The sequence below is a fragment of the Echinops telfairi genome, unplaced genomic scaffold (assembly GCF_000313985.2).
Source record: "Echinops telfairi isolate 266 unplaced genomic scaffold, ASM31398v2 ScPeMD7_7416;HRSCAF=8454, whole genome shotgun sequence".
Taxonomy (NCBI): Eukaryota; Metazoa; Chordata; class Mammalia; order Afrosoricida; family Tenrecidae; genus Echinops; species Echinops telfairi.
In genome coordinates, this window is record NW_022111316.1 from 417,187 (window position 1) to 440,301 (window position 23,115).

Consider the following 23,115-nt stretch of genomic DNA (forward strand, 5'->3'; position numbering starts at 1 on the left):
CAAGGCTGGGTGCATGTCCCCTGCCCGTTTTGTACATGGGGTTGGGGGAAGAAGGTAAAGGAGCTCAAAGGAAGGCTGTTGATGGCCCAAGGTCAGCTGGTGGCCTAATTTCCCAAGTTCAAGTGCACTTGGTTTGCTGTTCATATTTCCCAAAGGGAAGCAGAGGGTTGAGGGGTATGAGGCTGAGGAGAGGGGAGTGGAGGTTGAAAGTGAAAGGGTAAATGGGTGGCGCTCCGATGTCGGGGTGGGCAGGAGAGCTTGGCCCAGCTTCACCACCGCTTAGTTGCTGTGTGACCTGGGAGGCAAGTTGGCCCAAGCCCTGCAGGCCTCATTTCCTTCATGGTGCAGGGCTTGGCTGGACCACCAGGACTTTTCTTGGGCTCCTCTGGTTCCACGGAGCCCTTATTGTAGGCCTTGCTGTTGAGACCCTAGGCCCCTGCGCCCAGCCCTGCGCCTCTCCTTAACAGCCTTGTCCAGTTACGAGGTGACCTCCACCAAGTACACTCGGGACATCTACAAAGAGCTCCTCATCTCCCTGGTGGCCTCGCTCTTTATGGGCTTCGGGGTCCTCTTCCTGCTGCTCTGGGTCGGCATCTATGTATGACAACCCGCACCCCCTTGGGGTAAGAACCTCATCAGGATTGGTGTGCTTGAGTCCCCAGGGCGCAGCCTGCAGAACCCTGCCCCCACTCCCATCAGCAAGGTCCTTGTGCCCTCCCCTGGTGATCCCATGCCTAATAGACAGCAGGATGGACAGGGACACTGGGCACGTGCCGCTTTCCCTCACTCTAATGGGAGTCCCTGGGTGGCACCGATTGTTCAGCACCCAACCTCTAGCCAAGAAGTTGGTGGTTTGAATCCACCTAGGGGCACCATGCAGGACAGGCCTGGCAATCTGCTTCCAGAAGGTCAGAGCCACAGAAACCTTGTGGAGCAGCCACCCGTGGACCGGAACTCACGGAGTCACCGTGTGTTGGAATCGGCCTGATGGCAACAATGGGGATTTTCCACATTGTCCAAGACGGGGGTGGGGTGGGATGGGAGGGTGTCCCCCTTTGGGCTTGGTACAAGCTTCCTGTGGGGCTATCGGGACCTGGAGACGCTGCCCAAAAGGGGACAGGATGGGGACATCAGACTGGCTGCAGAAAGTCAACAGGCCACCAAGAGTGCATTTTGGGCCATTAACTTCAAAGGCGGGTGCCTGCCAGCCCTTGGTGTGCCCCAGAGGGTCGGGGTTCAGGGAGGAAGGGCAGTGGGCTCACTTTGAATCTTCTCTCTTCTTTCAGGCACCAACCAGCGGCTTCACTGGATCTCTCCTTTTGTAAATTACACTTTGGGTCTTTTTTTACTCTTTCCGAAAGAGTCACCCCTGTGCTCACAATAAAGGCAGAGGTGTGACAGTTCTGTCAGGTGTCCTTCCTGTGGAGGTGCTCCTGGACCCGGTCCCACCCCTTCTCTTTCCCCACTGGCCCTCAGATGATTCCTGCCACTCTCCTCCTCTGGGGGGGGCGGCGGTGGTTGTTCAGCAATGTCAGAGGGGCATCTGGGTCCCGGCCTGCCCTCTTCCCATCCTTTCTAGATCAAAGACCTCTAGGGACCTGCACCAGTCAATCCTGCCTGGGCCAACCCCTTCCTCTCCCTGCAGCCGCCCTCCTCAGAGCCAGGCACCGTCATAAAGCCACGCTGCTCCCGATCCAGGAAGGGAGGCAGCAGGTCTGCATGAAGATGGCATGGGCCCCCGAAGGGGTTGCTGAGCCCTGTTCCCAGCCCTGCCAGGAGGCCGAGTATGATGGCGCATCCCCAGCAGGGTCCCTAAGCTTCCGGCCACCTCAGGAACAGCCCAGCATTCTCGTTGGCCTTGGCCCCTGTGGCAGCCCTCTCTCCCACCACAACACTCTCAAGAAGAGATGGGAGGCAAGCTCAGATACAAAGCAGTATTTATACATTTATTTATATATGTATATTTACTCCAGAAACAAAAGAATGGGACAGGACGCACGCAGGCTGTCCCCCTCAGTTGGTATGAGATAAATATGAGTCAGAGCTCAGGGAGAGGAAGTGGGAGTTAACTTGGGCGGGAGGGGGCGGGGGCGCCTTATGCAGACACAGGCTTGTAAGGGGGCGATAGGGTGGCTATGAGTCGGAAGGAACTAGAGGGTACACACAAAGACAACAGCTGGGGGGGGGGGTGGCAGTGCTGTTTTCTGCGGGGCCCAATGTACAGCTTGAAGGAAGGAAAGTGGGCTGCAGGGTCCTGGGGCGGGGGCAGGGGGGTGCATGGAGCCAAGGATCCCCCTCCCCCAGGGCCGGCTTGGCAACCCCAAGCCTTCCTGAAGCCCCTGTACCTCAGGCATAAGGCAACTTTGGTCCAAGGTTGATCCCACACACACTCAAGCAGCTTGGCCCCAACTCCTGCACTGGGGCCTGCTTTCCCAGGCCTGGAGACAGCCAGCTGCTCACCACATTGGGGCGGTGCTGGGTCCAGATGGGCTCCAGGGTCACTTTCCAGTTACCTAGGACGGGATGTGCTCACGCTGCCCCTCCCCACCCCACAAGCCCCAGAATCCTATCTCTAGGGCCAAGATGCAGTACAGGCTTTAGGGAGGGAGCCCCTAGTGGCAGGTGGGATAACAGCAGACCTATGTCGATAAGGGTGTGGTATCCCTGGTGGCACAGTGGTTAAGCACTCTGCTGTTTGTCGGAAGATCAGTGTTTGAACCCACCAGCCAAATTCTCATAGAAAGATTCTTCTGTTAAGATAGCAGCCTCGAAACCCCCCTGGGGCTATCCTTGGGGTCCTGTCGGGCTATTCCGAGTCAGTTCTTGGTGTTCCCTATCAGGCATTAAGTGCTTCAAGGCCCACGGGAGAGGGGCCTGCAACCCTCAGGCTGCGACCAAGGGCTTCCCACAGAAAGCCGCCCTGCCTTCTTCAAACACCGAGAAGGTGGTGGAGCCCACTTCTGAAGCCAGGGCAGACATCACTAACTGATTCCCAACTTAGGTACCTGGATGTGGCCTCTGAAGGCTCCAGGCTCACACTCAAGGGAAAGATGTTGACATTTGAGAGGAAGCATCTTCACTAACCCGCCGTTCTGCTCTGGGAGGCAGGGCAGAGGTGGGCCCGCTGACAGCTCGCCCAGCCGGTGCCCTGGGAAGGCTCCACAGGCTGGGAGCTGCTACCTTGTCCTTACAAGTATCACCTCTGGGCTTTGAACTCCACCCTGCCCTGGTTTAAGTGCATTTTAGTAATTACTTCATTAATAACACAAAAGCTATATGCATCCACCTCCCAGCAGAGACTACCTGCTGCCTGGCAGGGATTCCTGCTCCTCTGCCTAGTGAGGGAGAGTTCCCAGGGAGCTTCTCCCTCTGCAGAGCACTCCAGGTTCAAGGGCCCCCGGGCCCATACCGGTGCAGGCCTGCAAAGGGCTGGGGGTGGCTTCAGCCAGGCACTAAGGGTACATAAGGCACGTGGTCAGTCTCCAACCCATTCAGGGCTGGCCTCAGCTGCCCTGAGTGCTCTTGGGAGCCAAGCTCTCCCAGGGGAGAAGAGAACCCATAGGCCATGCTTAAAGCTTAGAAGTCCAAGTCCAGTGTAACAGTCATGCCCCAAAGTCTGATACCCAGGCCCCCTACCCTTCCAGGGAGCAGCTGCTCTGCCCACCACTGACTCATAGGGCCAGGCTGGATCCAGGCCCCCGGCTGATCTCAGAGGCAGGTCCCCTTCCCAAAGAGGGGTGGCTCCTGACCTCTACAGGGGAGGTAGGGGCCAGCAGGGTCCGGGACAAGTTGGGGTACAGGCTATCCCTTGCCTCCAGGGCACTGAAGCCAGCCCCCCACCACACCCGGACCAGATGTGAGTGGGCTTCATCCTGGCTCCAGGTCTCCTCTGGCTCGGGTTCACTCTGCTGCTGGGGGCACGTGAGGGCTCCCAGCAGGAACAGCCGCTCCAGTGTGAGGACTTGAGTTGTGCCCTGTGCTGGCTTCAGCCTCTGCAGAGGGGGTTCCAGTGAGCAGAGAACTGGCTAGCCAGGCTCCAGTGTAGCGTCCAGCGGACCCCTGGTGCTCAGTTGCACAGGCGGGAGAACTGGAAGTAGTAGTTGGTGGCCGCTTGGCCCGGGGCCTCTGCACTGCAGTTGGCCTGACCCTGGGCGGAAGGGACAATGAGAGGCGGCTCCTGGAGTTGTTCAAGTCCGCCCTTGTGTTCTGCAAGCCCCACCCCCCACACACACACACACACACCCAAGACTCCTCCCAAGCCCCTGGCTGCAGTGCAGTGACGGGGCACCTGTGCTCACCAGCGGCGCCACCTGGAAGTGGTACGTGAACTCGCGGAAAGACGGCATGGTTATTGGCCACTGGTGGGAGGTGCCCTGGAGGAGCAGAGAGAGGGGTCAGGTCTGCCCCCGACCTGCAGCCCTGGGGGGAGATCAGGTTTGGAAGAGGGGGCTTTGAGAGGTGGTGTGGGCAGCAGTGGGCTTGCACGAGCCTGGACTTGTCAGGTGGGCAGCCCTTACCTGGCCCTGCCTCCCGTCTATTCCAAACAATGGCCTTTTCTCCCAGCCACCACACCACAGGCCAGGGCCTGACCCCAACCCATCTCAGGTCAGCAGGAGCCACCCCGGCAGTGCAGTAGTTAAGCGCTAGGCTGCACACCGAAAGGTCAGCAGTGTGAACCCACTGACCGTCTGTTTCCAGAAAGATGTATAGCCTCAGGCCCGGCTCTGTGGTGTTCCTCGGGAGCTCAAAGGCAGGGGGTTGTGATGGAGTCAGGGGGCCACCCTGGGGCCGTGGCAGAGCTGGCATTCACGGCCACATCTCATTGGCTTGCTCCCATTCAGGGCAACATGAGCCCACCCCGGGGAGCTCCTGCTACCTGCCTGCAGCAGTGGCCTGGCCTGTGCCCCCTGGGCACCTGGCTGGGCTCCCCCTCCACTCCTCTGTGGACCCCAGCCCTGGGCTCTCCCCCACCTCAGTATTCCCCACTTCACCTCTGTCCAGCTCAGGGTCGGACAGAGGAAGCCCAGTCTTGACAGGCTGGACAGATGCGTGAGTGGTGAGAACTGTCCCTGCTTCCCATGCCGAGTGGCTTCTCCCCGGGCCCTGGAGCCGAAGAGCTAGTGGTTAGGAATTAGGAGATGCTAGAGGGAGCTCTGGTGGAATCATGGGTACATGTTGGACTCCAGTCTCAAGATAGGCAGTTCGAAACCACCAGCCCCCTCTGATGGAGAACAAAGGGGCCTTCTATACCCGTAAACAGTTACATCTTCAGAAACCCACAGGGGCAGTTCTGCCCAGCCCTGGAGGCTCATTATGAGTCAGAATTGATGTGTGTTTGTCTCTGAGAGTAAGGAGCAGTGTAACTTCTGGTCACATGGCCAGAGAGGACCAGTAATTGACAAGCCCAGACATGGGTTCCCAGATGTAGCCTGAGGGAGCTCACAGGGAAGTTTGACTTCAGACCTGAGTCTGAAGGCCAGATGCCCCACCCCCCTGCCCCTGACACTGACCACCTCATTGTCTTGCAGCCCTCCTCACATGCTAGCTCTGCTCACACAGCACCCTCCCCTGTGGCTGCCCCCCACTCCTGCAGCACTCCCCCTTTCTGCCTTGGTTGTCCCCAAACCATCCTTCAGCTCTGATCTTGAACGTTGCTTTTCCAGGGAGGCTGACCTGATCCGGAGACCATGCCAGTTCGCTCTCCCTCCCTGCTGGTGCCCATCACCATGCCCCTCCATGGTGGCCTTCCCTAGGCCACGGGGAGAGGACAAGTGGGCACAGAGACCCTGAAAGTGGGCCCACATCCCTGACTCACACCCCTTCCGCTCCAATTGGGGGACCCAGTTGTGCCAGAAAAGGGGAGGCCCTGGGGCCTGCTGGCCCCCAGATCTGCCCTACCTGGGTGTCCTGGTGGGTGGGGAGGCTCTGGAGGAAGCCCCCCTCCTCGCAGGGCTCTTCCTCTGTCGTCAGGCTGCACAGCACCACGGACACGGGGGAGGGGGAGCTGAGAGGCAGGGTGGTGGGAAATGGAGTTAAAGGGTGTTCATCCCAGCCCCCTCCCAACCAGATCTCCACCCCCAGCTCACAAACCAAGCCCCACAGCACCCTCCATGGCCCAGTGATGCCGTAGAGGGGTGCTGAAGGCCAGGGTTGAAGTAGTTAAGCACAAAGTGCACATCCCTGCTCGGTCACTTCCCCGCAAACTGCCCAAGCCCCTGTGAGGGGGCAGGAGGGGATCTGGGGCCCATGGGAATCCCACCCCCACTCCCGATCCCCAGTACTCACTCCATCTGCAGAGTCAGACTCAGGTGCAGTGGGGTGCTGCTGCTGACCGGGATGTGGTAGGTCAAGTTCCCGGGTCTGAAAGGACAAAGCCGGCTCCTCAGGCGCAGGCCACCTGCTGCAGCCGCCCTGCCAACCCCGAGTCCCCAGTCTACGCAGGAATGCCACGCGTTATTATGCTTCCCAGACAGCGCTTTCTGTTCCTTACTTTCTACGTTTGTTTTCTCTTTCTTTATAAACTGAAGGCTTGCGGCAACCCCGAGCTGAGCCGGCACACCTTCCCCTGCTGTTTCCCCCGACAGCTCACTTCACGTCTCTGTCACATGTGGGTCATCCTCACCCCGTTTCCGACTTTTTCATAACACACCCAGATACTTGATAGGTTACCTAAACCCGCCGCCACCAGGGGATTCCCCCCTCATAGCCACCCTGCAGGGCGGAGCAGAACTGCTCCTTGGGGTTCCCGGTGCTGTAATGCTGATGGGAGCAGGTGGCCCCATCTTTCTCCTGCGCATCCACTACTCCAGCAGCCATACAGGACAGGGTGAAACTGACCCTGTGGGTTTCTGAGGCTGTGACTTTACGGGCGTAGAAAGCCCCATCTTTTCCCCCAAGGGGTGGGTGGTGGCTTCGAACTGCTGACCTTGTGGTTAGCCGCCCAACTTGGACGCACCACCACCAGGGCCCCTTTATGGGAGCTCAAACTCACTGCCATTGAGTTGATGGTGACTCAGAGCGACAGACAGCTTCGCCTGTTCAAGAACTATTTGTAGAGACCCTACAGGGCACGGTAGAATTTCCCAGGGGAGTTTCCGATTATAGGAGGAGAAAACCCTGTTCTTGCAAGGAACGGCTGGCTGGTGGTTTCAAACTGCTGGCCTGTGGTCAGCAGCCCAGCGGGTAACCACCACGCCCCAGGGGTCCTGGGAGGCGAGCACGACAGCCGTGAGTCTGGCTTTGGTTTTTCATGAACTACAGTTGAGCACAAAGTACTTTTATATGCCCCAGGAAACAAACTACTACAACGTCCACTATACTGCGGTGGTCAAGAACACGACTTTCAAGCTCTCTGAGGTCTGCCAGTCCTGAAGTCCTTCAGGTCAGCACCCAGGGGCCCACCTGGTGGCAGCAGCGCTTCTCTGAGAGGGGCCAAACTGGAGCACCTGTCACCGGAGGGGCCCCCGCCCTGAGGGTGGAGGGAGGGAGCCACGCCCACCTGCAGGCATCCCCTGGCGCGCAGTACTGGGAAGTGATGGGCATTGACGTCTCCAGCACTTGGATGGAGGTCAGGGCGGGCACTGGTTCTGCAAGAGAGAGGAGGTTGGGGTACGGAGCACAGCTCAGGTGAGAGCAGCCGCGCCCTTCCTTGCTGGACTTGAATCCGTCCCATTGGGGTTTCCAGTCCCCCTTTCCAAGCCCCGCCTTGGCTGGAGGGGTCATACGCACCGTCTTCTCCATCAGCGTGGGGACTAGCCAGTTCCCAGGAGCCGGCCAGAGAGTCGCCTCTTCCCCAGGGATGGAGGCCCACAAGGGCCACCGGGAGGGCTTTTGCCACCAGCAGGGTGCAGGAGCCTGCCCTCCCCAACTCAAGGTTCAGTGTTCAGTTGAGAGTGTGAAATAGGTCATGTTGGGGGGTGGGGATATTTACCCCACACAGATCAGGTTCCCTGAGAGCCAGTTTTTCGATTTCAGCGCACCTGTACCGGTGAGTGAGCCCTTCCGCCCCCCCCCCCCCCCCCCCCCCACTAGCTGATGCAGTCTCTAGTGCTGTGTGATGGGTGGGGGGCGGGGAGAGAAGGGGAGACGAGATTCTCTCTCTACTTCGTTCACCCACAAGCTTGCTGCTCTCTGACCATCCTACCCAGAACACAGCCCGCCCCCACCTCCCTCACACACACACACTTACTGGGCTCAGTGCATTTCCAGCTCTAGGGAAGCATAGTGCCGAGCCCGAGGGGCCCCAGCCAGGCATCTGATAGAAACAGGATGCCTTCCTACTTCTCTCCAAAGTCCCCCTGCCTGTTGAAACTCAGCTCCAGGCAGCTGAGCGGAACCAATGGCTAAGCACTCATCCAGGAGCCCAAAGGTGGATGTCTCAAACCCACCCAGAGGTGCCAAGGAAGAAAGGCCTCGTGGTGGCTTTCAGAAGGAGAGCCCTGCGGGGCGCTTCACGTGTACCCAGTCACTGTGAGTTGGAACCAACTACTCAACAGCAATGCACAGCAACTTCGGATTCTGGGGTGGGTTCACGCAGCCTATCAATCACAGAATCATTAGGATCACAGAAGCGCATGGATCATAAATATCTGAGTAACATATGGGGTCTTCAGCACTTGTGGGCAGCCCCCTAAGAGATAACTATTGGTCCGTACTCACCCGGAGCAGAAGAGAACGAAGGAAGCCAAAAGCTCAGAGAAGAAACTAGTCCACAAGACTATCAGGCCACGGAAACCAGAAGCACTAGATGGTGCCCAGCTACCCCTACAGAAGGCCCCGGACAGAATGGGAGGAAAACGTAGACCGAGACTCAAATTCCTAAGAAAGGCCAGACCTTACTACAAAAGGGACCCCAGAGAGACTATCGTTCCAAGATATCCTTTGAACTTGGCATGAGGCCACTCCTAGAGGTCACCTTTCTGCCAAACGATAGAGAGGCTCATAAAATAAACAACGTCACCGGGGAGTATGTGATCTCTTAATCAACTGTGAGACCAGTCAACATTTACCCACTAGCAGAGGTGGCAAGGCAGGGCAGGGCCAAGGGCTAGACCAATAGAAACCGGCCAAGCTGGACGGAAAGAATGAGAATGCTGAATGTAGACACGTGGTAGGGAAGATAACCAGTGCTGGGGCAAGCTGGATAAAAACTGGGAGCCAAGCTTGCCGTGTAAACTTTCACCTAACCCCCCACCTACACACACACACACACACACACACTTATAACACTACGTATTTTCATAAAAAAGACATCTTTCATAAAAAGTCCAGTAGCACAAATATGTAAGATAAAGTGATGGTTGTATAAAAAAGCATGTGGGGAAATGCCACCATCTTTCAATTCCACTTCTCCATGGACTTTGGGGCTTTTCTGCAGCCCCCTCTTCTGAGAACTCTTTCTGAGAACACTCACTTCCAACATCACCTCTTCCAGGGAGCATGGCCTGCTCACCTCTCTGACCTGAGTCCGGATTAAGTCCGTTGCAAAGCTGCCCATAGCATGTTCTTTGGGGGCAGGACCCCGTCTGTCACCAACACCCCAGCCACAGAGCAGACTTTGTTAAGGCGGCTGGCCAGCATCTCCCCTTGGGGTGCCCAGTACTTTCCGTTTCAGTCTCGGTCCAACGATGCCTCTCGGGTTGTTTTTGTTTGGTTGTTTTCTTTTAAAGTCACTAAAGTGAGTGAGGTGGCCTAGTGGTCCCACAGTAGCCCTGGAAGGGACCTCAGAGGAAGCTGCTTTGAAAACCTGACTTCAGAGGTTCTCTTTGTTAAAAGCAAATAGCTGAGGCCTGGGGAAAAATTGGCAGGGAGGGGGGGAGGTACAGGCTCCTCCTGGCCCCGGGATGCTGGCCTGGGGGCCAGGCAGACTTGGACCTAATCCCTTGGTTGGTGGGCTGTCCACACTGGGCAGGCACCCTGTCCCCTAAGTCAGCTTCCTCTGAACAGTGGCATTGAAGATGTAGATTCACAAGGTCGAGCCCCATCTGCCTGATTCGGCATCCACCTGCTTCCACGCCTGTCCCTTATACCGGCTCAGTAAACGTCTGTGCACCAGTGACAATGGGCACACACACCACCACCACTACCCCCTGCCCCCAACAGCCCAGCCTGGGAACAAGGTGACAGGGAGGAGGGGCAAGTACCTGGTTGGCTCTGAGCCTGAGTGGGCTGGGCAGGGCTTGGGCTGGACTGAGGGGCGCCTCGGCGGGCACGGCCGTGAAGAGCAAGGCTGGGGCTGTTCTTGACTTTGCTCTGGCCCCCTGGGTAGGGGACTGCAGGGCTGGCCACGGGCTCCAGGCTCTTGGGAGGCTTGGAGTGGCCGATGCCATTGGCCGAAAGGCCCCAGGACTTGGCTTTGATGTTGGTGACTGGCAGCAGGGCCATCTGACTGGGGCCTGTGGGTAGAAGCAGGGGCAGGCTGAGAGGTGAACAGGTGGCTGCCCCCCTCCATCTTCTGTGTCCTGTTGGCTCCCCTGGTCTGCCCCCGGGCCTCTATGGGATTCCAGCAGTGAGTTTTTGGGTCTCTCTCTGGATTCAGCTAGGCCCCTGCCCCCACCCAAGCCCTGGACCCAAGCAGCACAGACCTGAGTGGTTGGTGGTAGGATCGGAGTCCGTGGTGGGGCTGGGGGGCAGTGAGGAGCAGCAGACGACTGGGCAGGGGTGGCTGGAACACAGGTCCAAGGTACGGATGGCTGGGCGGGGGGACGAGCTGAGCAGGCCAGTGGTCACTGAAGAAGTGGGAAGGTTTGTGAGCCTCCCCCAACCCAAGAACACAGATGCCTCCCACCTCTCCCGGCTTCTGTTTGCAGGCCTGGCCCCAGCACGTACCCGGCAGCAGAGGGGACTGTGTGCCGGGCAGCCCAGCGGGCACAGGGGACTGGCGAAATTGCGTGGTCCCAAAGCTCTGACTGGACCTGCTGGGGAAGTGGGGCTGAGCTTAGGGGGAGGGGGGCCTTCAGGGGAAGCCGAGGCATCCCAGAGAAGCAGGAGGGGCCGAGGGCGTGGTAGGCAAGGTAGACAGGAGACAGCATAAAGGGCAGCAAGAGCCAGAGGTGGGCGGGGAAGCTTGGTCCAGACACGTACCATGGGCACATGGCCTTGCTCCCCCCAGGGTGCTGGGGCCGGAGCAGAGCCAGGAGACAGGAAGTGGACACGGCAAAAGAGCTAAGGGGGTGCAGAGAGGAAGGGGGTAGGAAGAGGTGCAAGGAAAGAGAGAGAAAACACAGTGAGAGACAGCCCTGCGAGCTAGGGGCGCAGTGGGCTGAGAGCCCTGAGGCCCTGCCCAGCCCTCCTCTGACCCAGGGTCCCTCGGGTCCCCTGACTCAGAGGCCCAGAAAGAAGCATCAGCTTCAATAAGGACCAGGCAAAGCTACCCACCCTCCAAGGAGGCCCCCCTCCCCCCCACTCCTTGTAGGAGAGGGCCTGAGGCTGGGCCCTCAGAGGAGACAGGCCCCTGTGCCCCTCTGCTCTGGGGCACCGCTGCCCTGGTGGCTTGGCCAGCAGCCAGGCCTCCCGGGACATACCCATCAGCATCCACTAGATCCTCCTCGGTCCGTAGGCTCAGCACATATAGTGTGGACATGGACACGACACTGCAGGCCACAGAAAAGGGGAAGCGTGAGGCTGGGGCCACCATCCGGTGTCCCCACCCACCGCCAAGGGCAGGCCCGTGATCCTGGGGCCACAAAATGAGTCTGTTACCCTCCTTGGCCAAGATCTCAACCCCTGACCTTCTGGGCCATGCCTTTCTCTGCCCCCCAGTCTGACTGCACTGGGCACAGGACTCCCCTCTACCAGCCCCTCCCGCAGAGCCTGGGGCAAGTCACCTGAAAGTCATGACCAGGACCAGGGCGATGATGGTACCCTGCAGGAAGCGTTGGCTGACGCAGGCCTGGTCTGGGGTCACGGACGATGACTGCGCCCAGGGGCCAGGGGAGAAGGGGGAGCCAGGGGTATCAGCCAGGTCCACACTCAGGGTGCCCATGGTCCTCCCAACCCCCCTCAGGGAGAGAGGGAGGGGACAGGAACATGGGGACCTGGCAAGGAGGACTAACAGCCGGAGCCCAAGCAACTGGGGAGGTCCCAGCTAGGAGAAGGGCTACATGGGGACTGGAAGCCATGGTCCAAGCCACCTGCCAGCTTGCCCCTTACCTTGCAGGCCACCTTGGGGGGCCTCTTCTTATGAGGGACACTGCCTGCTCGGCTGAACTGGCTCCCAGCGTGGCTGCAGGGAAGGGTCAGGGTCAGGGACGCCCTGGGCAGAGGCCTTTGCTCCCCGCCCACCCACCCGCCTGCAGGGACCCCACGCCCCCACCTGAAGGCGCCCGAGCTGCCTGAGGACTTGAGGCTGTCGAGGCGCCGGAGCTTGGCTAGCTTGTGGCTCCAACGCTCCAGCTCGTCAATGCGCGTCTCCAGGTTGTCGGTCAGCCTGCACAGCTCCTTCACAGCCCCCACGTTCTCCATGAAGATGCGCTCCTGCCAACGGCAGGCGAGGCCCGAGGTGAGGGAGCCGCCTGGGCCAGGCAGAGCCTCCCTCTGTCTGGACAGCCCTTCCGTTCCCACTCAGCACCCTCTGCCCACCCCATCCCTGACTGACACAAGGGCTGGGGCCTCAGCACTTGACCACTCAGCTGTGGCTACATCGAGTTGCAAGGCATGTCAGGTGGTCCCACATCCTCCATCCCACCAGACGAGCCCCTCGAGCCCCATTCCGACCCATGGTGACCACAACCACTAGGGCTTTCAGTGCCAGTTCTTTAGAAGTTGAACATCAGGCTTTTCTTCCTGGCACCTCTGGTGGAGCTGCCCCTCCAACCTTTGATCAGCAGCCAAGTCCTGTTAGCCCTTTATGCCACGGGAGCCCCTCATGATAAACCCCTCCCTTAAAAACCACACCCAGTGCCACCGAGTCGATGGCGACTCACATGACCCTATAGGAGAGGGTAGAACTGCCCCTGTGGGTTTCTGAGACGCTAACTCTTCTGGGAGTAGAAAGCCTCGTCTTTCTCCCACACAGTGGCTGGTGGTTTCGAACTGCTGGTCTTGCAGTTAGCAGCCCAATGCGTAATCACTGTGCCACGTGTTCAGGGTGGGCAATAGCCACAGGGAGCAAGGGCTACAACCACCCTTGTGTTACTGAGGGGGAAAGGGACCCTCAGCCAGGCTCTTCCTCCCGTCCTCCCACACCCTCCTCCAGCTGCCTGCTCCCCACTTCCCTGGGGGCTGGAGTGGTGCTGGGGCTCAGAAGATTCAGGCTGACCCTCCCACCCTGCAGACCTTGTTCACCACCAGGAAGTTCTCGATGGTCTTCCCGTTGGCAAAGACCACGTCTCCTGTGTCCTTCACAGCCTCGGGCAGGATCTCCTTCACCTCCTGGGCGATGACACCTGGAGTGGGCACAGCCAGGTGTGTGTGAGGGGCCAGGGCATGCCACAGCACCCCCACATACTGAGGGCATGGCACCAGGCAGGAAAACCATTAAGGGGGCTCCCTAGGGCCAAGTGTTCAAGGGGGGGGTCTCAGGTCCAGGGTGCTGGGGCAGGAGCAGGGCCTGGGTCAGAGAGCGCTCGAGCAGAGGAAGGCTGGATTCATCTGAGTTTCTGGGTCCAGAGGACATGGAGCCCTGGTGGCTTAGTTGGTTATGAGTCCCGCTAATCATCGGGTCAATAGTTTGGAACCGCCAGTGGCTCCATGGAGGGACAAAGAGGCCGTCTACTCCCATACAGAGTTACGGCTTCAGAAACCCACAGAGGCAGTTCTATGGTACGCGGTCCTATAGGGTGATACAGTCGAATCAACTCCATGGCAGTGAAAGTTTCTGAGAAGGGCGTGACCTCGGGTGAGCTGGGTTCCGGAAGCCAATGGGAGGGGGTTCTCCCGAGTAAGGTTCCCAAAGGGCAGAGGCAGTATTCCCAAAGCACGGGGCAGGGCCTAGTGAGAGTCGAGGGCGGAGGATCCCAGGTCCCAGCCCAGGTCCCCAACCTTCCGGCCCCTACCGGTCTCTGGCGCCGCGGCCTCGATGCCCGCGCTGGCGGCGAACTCGGGCTTGTAGCGGTAGTGCACCAGCCGCATGCGCGAGATCCTCTTCAGCTGCTCCGTGGTGTCCACCTGCCGGGAGCCAGGCCCACACTGAACCCCTTTCCTTCGGGGCGGGTCCTGGCGAGGGGTCGAAGTCCAGGAGGGGGCCAGCCCGGACGCTGCAGTGCCCCGGGCTCTGGAGAACCAGCATGGGCTCCTTCCTCCGCCCCCGAAGCCCCGCCCGTGTGCCCGCCCCTCTCCGAGAACCCCGCCCACAAGCTCCGCCCCGTGGCCCCCCGCCGCGATCAGTGCCGTCCTGCTTTTGTTCTGTCCAGTAATCCCCATAGCCCCGCCCCCGCCGGCTGTCCGCCCCGCCCTGTCCCTCGTGGACAACCTCGGCCCCGCCCACACCTCCTGCACTTGCTCCTTGGCCCGCAGGTCTGAGGGGTGCATGAGCGAGCCCATGACCTTGACGTTGCCGTGCACGACCAGCGCCTCGTCTGGTCGGTCTGTGTTGATGCCCACGCGGCCGTGGTGGAAGACGGTGTCCGGCACCTGCGCCCGCTGCCACAACACGTCGCTGTCGCTTTCAAACTGGCCTGGATTGGAGGCCTTGAGAGAGTTGGGTGGGGTCGGTATTTGCGGTGGAGGGGACCCTGCGGGCAAGCGAGCAGCCCAGCCTCCACCCCACCACCCACTGCAGCCAGCCCCTCATCGATCCCGGTCCCCACTCCCACTCCCACTCCCCTTGGGGAAGCTTTCTGTCCCTGGTGGGCTCCTGGATGACCAGCTGGGCTCCAGGTTTCGGTGTGAAGCAGCCCAGAGCGGGTGGGAGTGAGCCCAGCAGGGTAAGCACCCTAGCTCCTGACTCCCTATCACCCAGTATTCTTCCTGGGTGCCGCTGGCGCCCTCTCTGGGCAGGCTAGGGGATGGTGGTCCTCACCCGCACGATGATTCGCTCCGAGATCTGGGCGGCCAGCGTGTAGTTCTGGTTCTGTGCGTGGGCCTGGAGAGCCACCACCAGCATAAAATACCTGGGGCACACGGGGGGTCTTAGAGGCACCGCCCCACTTCCCCTTGCCCCACCCCTCCTGGGTGTACAGCATGTGTACATGGCACCCAGGTTTGCCAGCACCCCCAGAAAGTGGGCAGGGTCACCTCGTTCTAAATGGAAGGGCCTGAGTCTCCACTAGGGGGCAGGCATGCCCAAGGCCGACAGCTGGGGAGTGAGAGAAAAACACCCTAACTAAACAAAGCCTTGGCCATCCCACTCACCCAAAACTCACACCAAACTCACCACCATCGAGCCCATCTGACTCACAGCCGCCCTATAGGACAGGGTAGAACTGCCCCTGTGGGTTTCCAAGATGGTAACTCTTTACCGGAGTAGAAAGCCTTTTTCTCCCTCAGAGCAGTTGGTGTGTTTGAACCCTCAACTTTTCGGTTGGCAGCCCAATGCCTAACTCACAGTGCCACTAGGACTCCGGAGGAAGCCAGAGAAAGGCCTCAAACCTAACTGTTCTCCCCACTTCTAAAGCCAGCCGAGGGCTATGGGTCTCAGGTCCCTCGCCTGTAAAATGGGCCGGTCTGTAGGGCTCTCCACACATGAGGGGAGCAGCTGCTCACCTCTGGTCAGGGTTGGGCTTGCCCTTCTTGCGCATGTTGTTGGCGGTGGTCTCGCTGAAGTGCAGCCGCCCCACGGTCACCTTGGTGACCTGCTCAGGGGGCAGATTGACCCTGCAGGGGAAGGACAAGCACTCAGGGGGCAGAGAGCCAGGCCGAGAGGCGCACCCAGGCCAGGAGTGTGTGGGAGGTGGACGCAGTGGGCTCCGATGGGCACTCCCCCTCACCAGCCCCGCCCCCGTCCGACACTCACGTGACGGGGTTGAAGGGCCGCTTGCTCCGGTCAGACTGAGACTGCTCAATGTTGATTGACTGATTCAGGGCCTCCAGCTACGGGTAGAGATGAGCCCGATGGAGCCTCAGGGACAGGGTTCCTCACCTGGTCTGCCCACCTGCACCCTCTCAGCTCTGGCCTGGCCCAGCTGTGAAGAAACATCAGGCCCACCCTGCCCCAGCCTCCCTGCCCCACAAACTCAGGAGCCTTGTTACACACAGACCCGCCCCGCCCCTGTCATGTGCTGTTACTGCCTTCATCTCCACACCCATGCTCACGATGAGTCTCCCTCCTTACCCCTCACCCAGGTCACCCACCCATGACAGCACCACACCCTACAGCACACTCCTGGCAAGTGCCGGCAAGTGCACATGCCCTGTCACCCTCACAGCCCCCAGACCCACACAGGCACCCCACAATTCTCTACCTCTATGTACACACAGACCCTCCATCACCCTCACACCCACTTCCTGTACCCCATCTGCTACACCCCCCCAACAGCCTCCACTCACACCCTAGGCCATGAATTCTCCTGACCCTCCCCCACAAGCATATCCCCTCACGCCCTCAAGGGGTGGGGGCTGAGCCAAGGCTAAGTGCCAGGCCCAGTTCACAGCCCCAAGGAGGCAGACCTGCCCTCCAGCCCTGTGGCTACACTGTGGGTGGGGGAGGAGGAGGTAGCCAGGAGAGGGGGCCCGAGTAGGTGCTGCAAGGGGGTTCCCGGGAGAGGGAGCCATGAGGCCAGTTGTGGGGAGTTCCTTCCCTCCGAGTGGAAATCTGCCCAACGAGCTTCCCAGTGGCTGCCATTGGAAGCCCTTCTGAGAGGCGTCTGGGTGGACTAGCCTTTTCTCTTAGTTGCTGAATGCTAAGCCATCGGCACCAGGGTCTCCCAGGGAGAGGTGAACTATAGGAGAGGCTCCGGAGAAACAAACACCAAGCTCATGACCATCGCGTGGATTACGATTCTCAGTGGCCCGACAGGACAGGGTAGAACTGCCCCTGTAGGTTTCCAAGACGGTCACTCTTTATGGGAATAGAGAGATTCATTTTGCTCCCATCGAGCAGTTGGTAGTTTCGAACTGCTGACCTTGCAGTTAGCAGCCCAGCACATAACCACCAGGCCACCAGGGTTCCCTAGCAAGCCAGCACCAAACTCACTGCCATCGTGAGTCGATGCCGACTCACAGTGACCCTACAGGAGAGCGGAGAACTGCCCCTGTGGGTCTCCAAGACTGTAACTCCATTTTTTTTTTAATTAAATACTTTTATTGGGGACTGTTATCACAAGATACAGGTCTTATCACAATCCATACATCCATCCATTGTGTCAAACACATTTGTACATGTTGCCATCATCATCCTTTTAAAGCATGTTCTTCTACTTGAATGCTTGATACCAGCTCATTTTCCCCTCCTTCCCCCACTGTGGTAGTTACATAACCTGGTGTCAATTTGAGGATTAAGAGTGTAGGGGTGGAGTCTAGCCTGTCACTCGGGATATAGCCAACAAGGTCTCTGTGTGGGCATGGCTTTTTCCTGAGGATTCTGGGAACTCCTGTATTTCCTCCTTGGAGGTAGGAGACACTCTCTCGACTCACTCCTTCCAGACTCTCTACTGACAAGGCTGACTCCCTGCGAGACATCCCTGAGGAGAAGCCACATGGACCTACCCCAATGCAGCCCTGGGAGCTGGAGAAGCCATGTGGATAGCCCTGCCAGCGCTGAGATGCTTACAAGCCACTGGATCCACAAGACTTCCCACCCACTGGCCTGTGATCTCCCTGCACTGCATGTGTTTCCTGAGTCTGAAGAGGTCTTTATAGATTGGTATCAGACATATGGGCTAATATTGGACTTATGGACTTGATCTGGACTGGGCTGAGATCTTTTCTCAATATTCAACTGCTCTTATCTATAAAGCTCTTTCTTATACACATATGAATCTCCTTGGATTTGTTTCTCTAATCGACCCAGACAAACCACCCACCCTCCTTCCCTCATGAACCCTTGATAACTTATAAATTATTATTATTTTTCCATGTCTTACATCGTCTGCTGTCTCCCTTCACCCACTTTTCTGTTATCCATCCCCCTGGGAGGGGATTATATGTCAATTCTTTGTCAATTGATTCCTCCTCTCTCCCCCACTTTCCCCTTCTCCTCTATGGTATCTCTTATTCAGCTGTCACTCTTTCTTTAGGAGAGTAGAAAGCCCTCACTTTCTCAGGCGGCTGGTGGTTTCCAACTGCTGACCTTGCAGTTAGTGGCCCAACATGTAACCCCTACGCTGCCAGGTCTCCTTGGGAGAGGCTCAGGGCCCAGCGATTGGCTAGGCTGCAGAGAAGAGCTTTTATCATACATGAGGTGGGGAGGGCTTGTAGGCTAAGCTTAGCATCGAGGTCTTTGCGGGGGAGCCTGGTGTGTTGGCCGTCCACATCTCAGGCAGTGCATCAGGCGGGAGCCAGAGGGGAAGCTGCTGTGGCTATCAGACAAGTGAGGAGAGAAGGTGGTAAGAGAGAGAATGGCCTAGTGAGGTGATGGCCAGAAGCCCCAGATTTCCAGGCTACCAAGGCCCCAGAAGCCAGTTCCCTGAGGGCAGGGTAAGGGGACAAGTTCAAAGAGAACTCAGTCTGGCACACAGGTCTGAGACCTGATGGGTGGCCCAGGGGACAGCTGGCACACTTGGAGATCAGAAGGTAGAGACAGGGACAGAGTGTGGGTACCTAGAGTACTGAGGGCAGGGGAAGGACAGAGGGGGAGAGCTGAGACAGGTGGGCTGGGGACAGGAAAGGATGGAAGGGGCGCAGCCAGGCCAGGGAGGTCAAATTTAGCCAGCAGCAGGGTCTCTCTCTCTGTCTCTCACTTCCCCTTGTGGTCTCCCCGCGTCCCACGCCTTCCTGGTCCTCCGGCCAGGCCCTCCCTTCTGAGCCCCCCGGAACCTGCCTTCACTCCGTGCAGCTTTAGGTAGAAGCAGTCGAGGGGCTTGAGGCCTTCGGGGGTCTTGACGAACTTGGGCTCACCCAGCATGCCGATGTACACTGTGACCTGGAAGTGGTTCTTCTTCTGACACACAAAGGCATCGTCGCCCACGGAGAAGTTGAAGCCCTTGTCGGCGTCCACGCGGTAGGTGGGCATGGGCCTGAGGAGCAAGCAGGGCAGGCCTGGATTGTCACATCCCTGCCACTTGCCTGAGTCCCCAGGCCCTGCCCCTCAGAAAGGGAAACCAAGTCTCCGAGAAGATTCAAGCGTGGGTGGGCCAACTCCTCCTCTGCAGGTCTCCTGAACTCTACAGCCCCGCAGCACCGCCGGGGAGACCCCAAGACCCAATGGCTCAGGGTCTGAGGAAGGAGCCTGCTGGGTCCCTCACCCCACTTGGCTCTTTCCCAGAGCCCTGCCTGAAGCCCCCTCCCTCCTGGGAGATGGGGTCTGGGGAGCCTCATGGCGCCTGACAGCTGGTTGCCATGGAAACGGTGGGACCAGGCGCCAGCTCTGCTGACCCAAGGCCCAGCCCCTGCCCACCAGCTTACTCAAGCCCCCAGACACCTCCGTCCTGACGCCCTCTGTCTGCCCAGCCAGGGAGACAGATGGGCTCCCCTGGGTGGCCTGCATTGAATGCTCACACTCGGCCTCAGTTTACCCATGTGCTGCTGGGAAGAGTGTCCCAGGTCCCCCTGGGAGGGACCTCCAGGTGGCAAGACCTCTACTCTTGGCCTAAAGCTTGCCCATTGCACCCAAGTGCCCCTGCACCAGTGATGCCCTGGTGGGAACAGGATGTGGGCAGGAGGCTGGACAGGAAACGCACTTCTAAACTGGTAATCCTGGCTACTACCTACAGCCAGGGCTCAGAGTCCAGCTTCCTGGTCTGAGATGGCAGGCTGGCCTCAAGTGGGTGGGGTAAGAGTAGGGAGGGGGCTAGACCCCCCACAGACCTGGCCTCAGCAAGCCCCTAGGGCACTAGGGCAGCCACTAGGGCAGCAGGAATACCCAGCCTTAGGGCCTCTGGTCAGGAATCTCCTCCAGCCCTGGGCACCCAACTCTACAAGGGCCCCAGGCCAGGGCCCTGCCCACACCCACCAAGGTCCACACCCATGGGCCTCCTGGGGGAGTGAGGGCAGTGGTCCCCACCCGCCCGCCCGCCTGCTGGGCCCCTGGCCTGGAGCCTGGGAGCTGAGCCCACACAGGTGTTGACAGAGCCAAGAAGGTCGGACCGCCTCAGCTAGTCCTCCCTCCTCCCTCCTCCTTCCAAGTGGAAGCTGATAGAAGGCCCAGCTTACACCTTTCTTCCTGCTCCCTTCCTGGAATGCAGGCGGAGGAGGTGCACGAGGAGGAGGAGCTGGGAAATACCCACCCACCCCCTTCTCCCACTGGCCGCCCCAGGAAGACGCCGCCTACACGAGGCTGCCCTGGCCTGGCCTAGGAGCCCGAGCCTGTGTCTGTATCTGTGAAATGGGGCCATCTTGTGCCAGGGCCTTTGCCCACCCAGTCCTGTTCTTGGGTCAAGGAAGCCCAGCTGTCCCAGGGCAGGCCCCTGGGTGCACTCACAGTTCCTTGTAGTTGGCATCGTAGAGTGTCGCCCACTTGTTCTGCTGGTGCGGCTGCCACTTGATGGACTGATAACTGGGGTCCAGGTAGGAGCCGCTGAGGCTGTCGCTGTCCTGCAGGAGACCTGCAGCGAGGGGACGCCCCTGTGGGCCCTAGCCTGGGCCACCCAGCCCCTGGGCCCTGGGCCCCGCCCCCCAGCTCAGAGGGTTGGTGGACATGGCCTGCATGTACCTGGTGAGGGTGGGCCTGAGGGGTGCCAAGGCGGCGTCTGGACCCGGGTGATGCTGAGAGGCAAGGAGCCCTGGCCTGGGGAGAGTGGGCCCTGGGGAGGCCAGGGTGGGGATGGGGCTCTAGCAGGGTGCTGGGGCAGGGCCGCCATGGTACCCGGCTCCTGCTTGATCATGCCATTCAGCATCTGGGCGTTGAGGGTGTGGGGGGGTGACCCGGAGTGCTTCCTCTTCTTGGAGGGGTGCGTAGGGAGCCTGGGGAGGGGGGACAGAGGTATGAGCCATGGGGGAGAGAACATCTCCTTGGCACTCCTTAGGATCTCAGACAGTGCCCCACCCCCCCTAGGTGCTGCCAATTCCCGATTCCTGGGAAGTCCAGGAGGGCAGGACCTATGCCTGCTTTGCCCCCTCATTCCCTTCAGGCCCAGTATGAGTCCTGCCACTCAGGGAACTGGGCAACTGCCATTGGCTCGAATTGGGGCCCTCTCACAGGTCTTAATGGGGGTGGGGGATGTCTGTGGAGGGTCTGCGCCAAAGGGCCTCACGGACTTTCCTGGTGGGCAGGGAGAAGCTGAGGGGCCTGCAGGACACACCACCACCACCACCACCACCACCACCACCACCAGTCTGGCTTCCACAAAGTCTTAACAGGGGAAATCTTCCCTGGAAGTAAATCCTTCTGGAAATCCCAATGCATGAAGAGCTCATGAGACAACACTGTGGGCTGGAGTCAGCACAAGGCCCCGGCCCAGGCCGAAACCTTTGCAGACACCCGAGGATTCCATAGACAGTGGGGAGTCAGGGGGTTCAAGGCTGGAGGGCAGATCTCAAGGTTTAGAGACCCAGGTTCAAACCCAGGGTTTGCCCCTGCCCAGTCCTCCCCCACCTCTCCACCCCCACCCTCTGAGCCTTGGTTCCCTGGCTTGCCCTGCGGGGATGGTAATGCCCTCTGGACAGTTTGCTATGAGCTGTCATTCTGTGAACCCCACCCCTGGTATGGTTGGGCACCTCCCTGTAAGGCCCCCCAACCCCATTCCTTTATCTCTGTCCCTCTCCTCCTGGAGCTGCCCTCCCCCCACACCCCACCCAAGTCTTACTCGGCTCCGTGTTGCTGCAGCAGCTGGTGTAACATCTGGGACTGCTCAGAGTGGTGGAGATCACTGGGTGCCAGTCCCTGCCCCATGGCCGCATAGTGGGGGATGGGGGGCTCAGCCTTCATGTACAGGTCCCGCTGCAGGACGGGGTAGTGAGGCGGGGGCGGCGGGGGCCCCGGCGGCAGGTGCGCTGGAGGGGGTGGTGGGTGCTCCAGGCGGGACGGCACCCCCACATGACACAGAGCCTCAGGGGTTAGCGTGCGCAGGAGGTGGGGGTCTGCGAGGGGTGGGTGCAGGTGGGCATCAGAGACCTTCCTTATGGGGGTTCCCAGCAGCACCCACTCCCTCCTGATAAGAATCTCCAGAGTCCCATCGCCTCCTGAGCCAAGGCTGGGGGCTTCTGGCCCACCGAGCCCGGCTGGGAGAAGACTGGTCACTAAAGGCACAAAAACAAGACTGCCCGAGTCAGCAGGCAGCCCTTCTCTGTCCCAGCCAGCTCCCTCCTGGGCCCGAGCCTGAGCCTCCTGGGCCTCAGAAAGGAATCACTCAAGACCCCGGCCCAGGCCCCAGCCACCCTCCTCCCTCTGGCAGCCCCTCTATCAGGCGCCCGCCCTGTTGGGGGGTGGGGGTGAAAGGGGGTAAGGCTAGCTCCCTGGTTCCCCAGGAGGCATTCCAGGGATGTTTTTGTTAAGATAAACAGAACTCTTGACCCCTCTCGGGGCTCCCGGAGCCCGCCTGCCCACCCGTCATTCTGTTCTTAGCCACCTAGGGGCCGCTGCACCCCTGAAGAGCCCCCGTGGGTCTCGGCCTGTGCCCAGCCTGCACCTGCAGCCTCCCCGGCCAGCCACTTACCGCCATAGGGTGCGTCCATGGTGGCTGGGCTGGGCCGGCAGCAGCATCCCCCAGCGGCCCACTGGCAGTGCCCGTGGGGAACAATAGGCAGCCGGAGGAATATTTGCCCAGCGATAATCGCCCCTGTTGGCGGCCACAGGCCCCCTCCCTCGCCCCCGCCCGCCCGATAAGGCCACCCCAACCATTTGCCAAAGCCCCGAGGGAGGGCGTGCCTGCCGGACTCACCATTCACCTGCGGAGGGGAGTAGGCCTCGGAGCCCGAGTCTGGGGGCGAGTCCGGCAGGGTGCTGCGGGGCGGAGGGAGGGGGCGTTGGGCAGGTGGCCCTGAGCTGGGCCTGGCTGAGGATGACCCCTTGCCACAGACCTCCCCCTCTGAAGCCCACCCTCAAGGGCATTTCTCTGCAGCCCCACCTGGGGTGCCTGAGTACACCTGGGGCTGAGCTGTGAGGGTGGGGGGGCTTGAGGTCCTACTAAGTTCTCCCTCAAA

The 23,115-nt window shown here is 59.8% G+C and overlaps 2 protein-coding genes across 7 annotated transcripts in view; one reads left to right on the forward strand and one right to left on the reverse strand.

Moving 5' to 3' along the window:
• The window catches only part of TMEM258 (transmembrane protein 258), a 3,080-nt gene extending 1,676 nt beyond the window's left edge, over nt 1-1,404 (forward strand). For both annotated transcript variants that reach the window (XM_013007820.3, XM_045297073.1), the window contains 2 exons: nt 478-623; nt 1,287-1,404. In XM_013007820.3, the coding sequence (XP_012863274.2) occupies nt 478-604 (127 nt within the window). In that variant the 3' untranslated portion in view covers nt 605-623; nt 1,287-1,404. The remainder of the gene's footprint in view (nt 1-477; nt 624-1,286) is intronic.
• Nucleotides 1,405-1,920: 516 nt separating this feature from the next.
• MYRF (myelin regulatory factor) overlaps nt 1,921-23,115 on the reverse strand; it is a 33,850-nt gene continuing 12,655 nt past the window's right edge. For 2 of the 5 annotated variants that reach the window (XM_045297070.1, XM_045297066.1), the window contains 24 exons: nt 22,854-22,915; nt 21,780-22,053; nt 20,687-20,937; nt 20,456-20,579; nt 18,857-19,052; nt 15,893-15,969; nt 15,643-15,753; nt 14,960-15,050; nt 14,428-14,628; nt 13,995-14,106; nt 13,276-13,385; nt 12,314-12,474; nt 12,151-12,223; nt 11,826-11,914; nt 11,523-11,591; nt 11,083-11,163; nt 10,828-10,916; nt 10,584-10,727; nt 10,143-10,394; nt 7,499-7,586; nt 6,286-6,360; nt 5,899-6,004; nt 4,299-4,373; nt 1,921-4,147 (listed from right to left, as the gene is read on the reverse strand). In XM_045297070.1, coding sequence (XP_045153005.1) covers nt 4,067-4,147; nt 4,299-4,373; nt 5,899-6,004; nt 6,286-6,360; nt 7,499-7,586; nt 10,143-10,394; nt 10,584-10,727; nt 10,828-10,916; nt 11,083-11,163; nt 11,523-11,591; nt 11,826-11,914; nt 12,151-12,223; nt 12,314-12,474; nt 13,276-13,385; nt 13,995-14,106; nt 14,428-14,628; nt 14,960-15,050; nt 15,643-15,753; nt 15,893-15,969; nt 18,857-19,052; nt 20,456-20,579; nt 20,687-20,937; nt 21,780-22,053; nt 22,854-22,915 — 2,992 coding nt within the window. In that variant the 3' untranslated portion in view covers nt 1,921-4,066. The remainder of the gene's footprint in view (nt 4,148-4,298; nt 4,374-5,898; nt 6,005-6,285; nt 6,361-7,498; nt 7,587-10,142; nt 10,395-10,583; nt 10,728-10,827; nt 10,917-11,082; nt 11,164-11,522; nt 11,592-11,825; nt 11,915-12,150; nt 12,224-12,313; nt 12,475-13,275; nt 13,386-13,994; nt 14,107-14,427; nt 14,629-14,959; nt 15,051-15,642; nt 15,754-15,892; nt 15,970-18,856; nt 19,053-20,455; nt 20,580-20,686; nt 20,938-21,779; nt 22,054-22,853; nt 22,916-23,115) is intronic. The other 3 variants (XM_045297067.1, XM_045297069.1, XM_045297068.1) reach the window with 3 other exon arrangements.